At 38.8% G+C, this 5,303-nt stretch overlaps 1 protein-coding gene across 1 annotated transcript in view; it reads right to left on the bottom strand.

The window, feature by feature from the left end:
* Positions 1–2,275: 2,275 nt before the first annotated feature.
* The window catches only part of LOC107663573 (uncharacterized), a 5,568-nt gene continuing 2,540 nt past the window's right edge, over positions 2,276–5,303 (bottom strand). The window contains 5 exon segments of the mRNA XM_016453809.1: positions 2,276–2,727; positions 3,343–3,628; positions 3,630–3,660; positions 3,751–3,828; positions 4,126–4,205. Of these exon segments, the coding sequence (XP_016309295.1) occupies positions 2,369–2,727; positions 3,343–3,628; positions 3,630–3,660; positions 3,751–3,828; positions 4,126–4,205 (834 nt within the window). The 3' untranslated portion in view covers positions 2,276–2,368.

Here is a 5,303-nt window from a genome sequence, read left to right as displayed (position 1 = left end):
TGTGTTGTGATTGGCTGAATACCTCAAGCGTGTGACGGAAATGTTACGCCCCTCACATACTATTGATGCCGTGTCCGTTTTTTTTTGTCTGTTACAAAGACAAAAACATTAAAACCCATTACAAACGAGGTTCAGGACATGGCGGCAGCGTCAACAATACTACAGCAAGACTAAAAGTTACGCCTTCTTTCTTTGCGTGAACATTTGGCCGGCGTTATGCAAATCTTCCCACATAGTGACGTAGACATGTGGGGGTGTGTTAGAACGAGCCGTTTTGGGTAGGTGTGGCTGACTCTTAACTTTTATAAAGAATATCTCTTTGGATTTGAGACTTTAGTCTTTGCAACTTTACAGATCTTCTTTATGCACCAAGAGCTTGTAACACTCCAAAGAGAAAGGAACAATTGAAATCGCATCATATGACCCCTTTAAGATATTTTTGATGAAATGTGAGGGCTCTACCTTTTATATCTGTGTGTGTTGTTTGCAATAAAGTGTTTTCATACATATCGCATGGTATTCTGTGTCTTTTCCAGGTATGTTACTGATATTGAAACACCTTCTTTTAATAAACAGCAATATTGCTTTTTATTGCCTCTGTATAGGGAGGTAGGAGAATATCCAGTCACATCAAACAAAAATATTGCACTTGAATATATAAAAACTGTAAATAATCATAAAATACAAAACAGCATATAAAAAAGTTAGTTAAAAGTATAAAAAAATATAAACACACCTATACAGTTATGCAAGGAAACTTGTTAACAATAGTGCAAATTTCAAAACTATGAACTTTGTTAGAATTTTGAAAAATTGAAACGCACATGAAAGACAACTACAATTTGTCTATCATTTTTTCGAAGAGATTCAAAAACCTCTCAGTCTTGGCCTCGCTCTCTTCATGGCGTTTCTGCTACTTTTGGAACTCCTCCACTAAAAAATTCAAAACGGGATTACTTTTTCTCGTTTTTTTCTTTGGTGCTGGAGTTGGGGGGCTTGCTATCACCATGGTGGATGCTGCACTAGAAGAGGCTGTCTCTTCCGATGTACAGTAGGTGGACAACCAGAGTGTGCTTTTTACCCACGCATCTGCAAAATGCATTTGCAGCTTTTGACCGCTGAGTGGCGCTTTATCAAGTAATTATTAGTTATCAAGTAAACGCTTTAAAGCCCATTTCAACAAATAGCCGTCAGCTTTGCCTTGCCGATGAGTTACGTTTGACGGCTGCAGTCGGCGGAAAATTAAAGATAAACACTGTAGTTAAAATATTTCATATTCACATATGCAAATTTAGTACTTATGAAGTTATGTGCGTTTCTCATTTAGAACAAATTAATTCAGGATATATGTCAAGCCTATGAGCTTGTGCTTATATTTACGCTAAGCTACACCATATTTTAGATTTGAAACATTTAACAGGTGTACAGCATTATTTATATAATATGAATCATGTGTTATAGCCTATAGGCCCTTTTCACATGACGTCACGCAACTTCCGTTTCGACTCGAAGCAGTGTATCGTTACCAGTGGTGGAAAGAGTACTGAAAAAGTACTCAAGTAAAAGTACTATTACTTCCCAAAAAATGTATTCAGAGTAGAGTAAAAGTACCTCTCCTAAATACTACTCCAAGTAAGAGTAAAAAGTAGCCATTTTAAAAGTACTCAAGAGTAGTGAGTATTATGTTGTGAATGCTATTCCACCTTATACGCTGCAAATTAAAAGTATAGTTTACAGTGTCATTTACTTTTATGGATGTTTCTCAGTAAAGAAAAAAGAAAATATTACTCAAACAGTTTTTATTTTTGACTGCTAGCACTGAAAATCCAGGCTTGTAATATTTGAACAAGCAACCAATAATCAGGTAACATTTATGACAACCATTATGTAGGGGTCTTCTTTCAGGTTAATAAAAAAAAAAAAGGTTGAAAAGGACTGTACTTTAACAGTTTACCATAAAAAGATCAGCCTGTAGCACAAATTAGAAAATTAAACTGACGTGAATATAACGTGTCAACTGAGAAGTCTCTCAACATGAATGCAGACTTGCAGAGATTTTAATGCAGGGGTCAACTACGAGCCTACATTTTGAATTTGTTGTTCAGTTTTACTGATAATCCAGGCTTATATTTGAACAAACAACCAATAATCAGGTAACATTTATGACAACCATTATATAGGGGTCTTCTTTCAGGTTAATACAAAAAAAAGGTTGCAAAGGATTGTACATTAACAATTTACCGTAAAAAGATCAGCCTGTAGCACAAATTAGAAAATTAAACTGACGTGAATATAACGTGTCAACTGAGAAGTCTCTCAACATGAATGCAGACTTGCAGAGATTTTAATGCAGGGGTCAACTACGAGCCTACATTTTGAATTTGTTGTTCAGTTTTACAATGAGCTGAATCTCAAAATTTGTACTGTCCAGCCTTGCTCGTTTAGGTGTAAACAGCTGCCCGGCACAACTAAAAAGGCGCTTGCACGCTGCAGAGGCAGGCAAGGGTGTGTTCAGTTTGAGGCTTAGCTTTTTCACCAAAGGAAACAAGTGAAGCAGTCCCATCTCTTCTGCGGCACAAGCCAAGTACCCATCCAATTCAGATGCAGTTGGGGATGGAACAGACTTAATGGAAGAAAAGAAGTCATCCTCGTCAGAGGCATCACGTTGTGATTCGTTTTGCTGGGTGCCCTTAATGGCATCAAGATGATGCAGGATATAATCCATACCTACCAGACACAAAATACAAACATTAATAATAATTGTGGATAATGCTGATAGACAAACTATGGCATGTTTACTAGTGTGTTATGGACGATATACTGTGGTTGTCATGGATATTTTAGAAATTAAAGCTGTTCACTTGCTACATGAGCAGTGCTGCATTTACTACCCTATAACCCCTTAATACCCTTGTCTTTTCTAACATTGTTTCACAGTCTGACTGTGCTACAGTAGGCAAGTAAATATTAAACCGATAACTTAACTCCACACAAACCCATACACCAGGGATAGGCAACATCGGTCCTGCAGTGCCGATGTCCTGCAGAGTTTAGCTCCAACCCTGAATAAAACCTCACTTGCCTGTAGCCCTAGTAATTCTGAAGACCCTTGATTAACTTGTTTAGGTATATTTGATTAGGGTTGGAGCTAAACTCTGCAGGACTGCGGCACTCCAGGACCGACGTTGCCTATCCCTGCCATAAACAGTAGTGGAACAGTTACAAGTGGAATAAGCGAAATATACCCATGACTTGACATTAAAAAAACGAAAAGCTGCATGTTCTGACTCTTTAACAGAAATTGGCATAATATTCATGTACAAAATATTAGGAATATCTTACCTCCTTTTATGATGCGGGCCTTGTCAGTCCATGACGTTTTGAATTTCGGAAGAAGAATCGCTGCACTGATGAGTTCCGGATCTTCCTTAAACTCCCCAAAGCGCTTTTGTAGACCCTGCTGCAGAGCATGAATAAGGGGAAGACATACCTTGATGGAAGCCTCCATCTTTTTGAGCTTGGAATCAAGAAGATAGATGGTGGGAAGCAGCCACCCCATCTGAGTGTTTGTTTCGGACTGAAGAATGTTCAAGGCCATGGATACAGGCTTCATCAAAATGCAGTACTCAAGAGAGGTAAGAAACTTAAGCAGGATTTAGCCTATTAAATAAAAAGAAAAAAAGTCAATCAAAACACAAACACCTTAAGTATTTAAATTAGAACAATGTGAGATTGAGCAAACAGACTTACATTTTAATTTTGAATGCTGTACATACATTCCGAAGGGATGCTTCTCCCTCTGCTCCTTTAGGATCCGCATTGCCCTCTCTGCAGCATTGTACACAGAATTCCATCTTGTGTGGTTGGGCTGAATGAACTGCAGCTTACATTCTTCTTGGACGATCTCAGAATTGATGGCAGACCGGCTGGTTTTATTGTATAATGCCTGGCATTTCGTAAACGTTGAACGGGTAAGCTTCTTATATACACCTCACTGCTGTCCTCTGCCTTGGAAGCATCCACAGTTGCCACCAAATTAAGAAGATGACGCGCGCAACGCTGATGCTTGGGTAGATGATACTCCAACCCACTGTTCGTGTTCAAAATAGAACAGGTGTCCTGAACCTCAACACCTTCTGCGTCTCTTCCTCACTCTCCAGTGTCACTGCCTCAGCAGAGTCCGCACCAATCAATTCTTGCTGACTCTGTTCGCCATACACCTTAAATGCTTTAATAAAATTTGATCCACTATCAGTTGTTGTTCTGACTATTTTTTCTGAGATGCCATATTCCGAGTGGATGTCATCCAGGGTCCCTGCAAGCAAATCAAACGTATGTGATCCTTTCAAGCGTCTAAAGGCAATGGAAGCAGACCTTCTTTCCAGTGAAGATTCATCGATCCAGTGTGCAGTTACACCGATGTAACTCCGTTGTCATGCTGTCCAACAATCAGTAGTGGTACCTATATAGCTGACTTTCGCCATCTCAGCAGTGATGTTTTTTTTTTATCTTTGCAGCTGCTTCCTCGATTCTCAGCTTCACAGTTGGTCTGGACATAGCTGTACAGCTAGGTTGCATTGTATGGATTAGATTTTTGAATGTTGGAAGTTCAACTATGGTAAAGGGCTGGAGACTTTCACAAACAAACTCGAACACCTCTGTTCTTCTGAGTTTTTTCTTTTCAAGACGCATTCATTGTACTGCTTTAATTTCGATGGATGCTTTCTCTGTAAGGAGAATACACATCAAAACTGAGTAACTCACAATTGTAACCACTAATAATTTCTTCTTGCATCATTTAAAAAAATAAACATGATTTAAAAACATTATTTCATTGACCAGTGAAAACATTACAGTACAAAGCACATAATATTACAATAATAACGCCTTTCATCAAAGTCCCTTTAAGGCTATTCTATTCTATTATTTAAGGCTAAGGGTATTCTATAGTCTTTGCTTTCATTCTGGCTGGAACGCGCTGATGACGTATGTATGCAAATACATACTTTGACATGCAGGCAAGACAGCCTACCTTCATCTTCGGACTGAACATTTTGATTGGACGAACATTTTATGGTCCTAAGCCTTCCACAGGTGATATAAATACATATAAATATTTCGACCACTTAACTTAGTCTTAGTGATTGCTATCGGGATGTTTAGAGACTTTCAACCAGCATAACAAAAGTGTTTTTAAACCAAATCACATATCCTGCCTTTATTGCTTACTGCACTTTGAACTAGAGACCTGCACTCCGCGGGAGGACCACGGGACCCAACGCAACAGGGTGCGGCGCGGGACA

Source organism: Sinocyclocheilus anshuiensis, unplaced genomic scaffold, assembly GCF_001515605.1.
Source record: "Sinocyclocheilus anshuiensis isolate Anshui unplaced genomic scaffold, SAMN03320099.WGS_v1.1 scaffold127, whole genome shotgun sequence".
Classification (NCBI taxonomy): Eukaryota; Metazoa; Chordata; class Actinopteri; order Cypriniformes; family Cyprinidae; genus Sinocyclocheilus; species Sinocyclocheilus anshuiensis.
The sequence above is the reverse complement of the archived record's forward strand: the minus strand, read 5'-3'. Positions and strand labels throughout refer to the sequence as shown.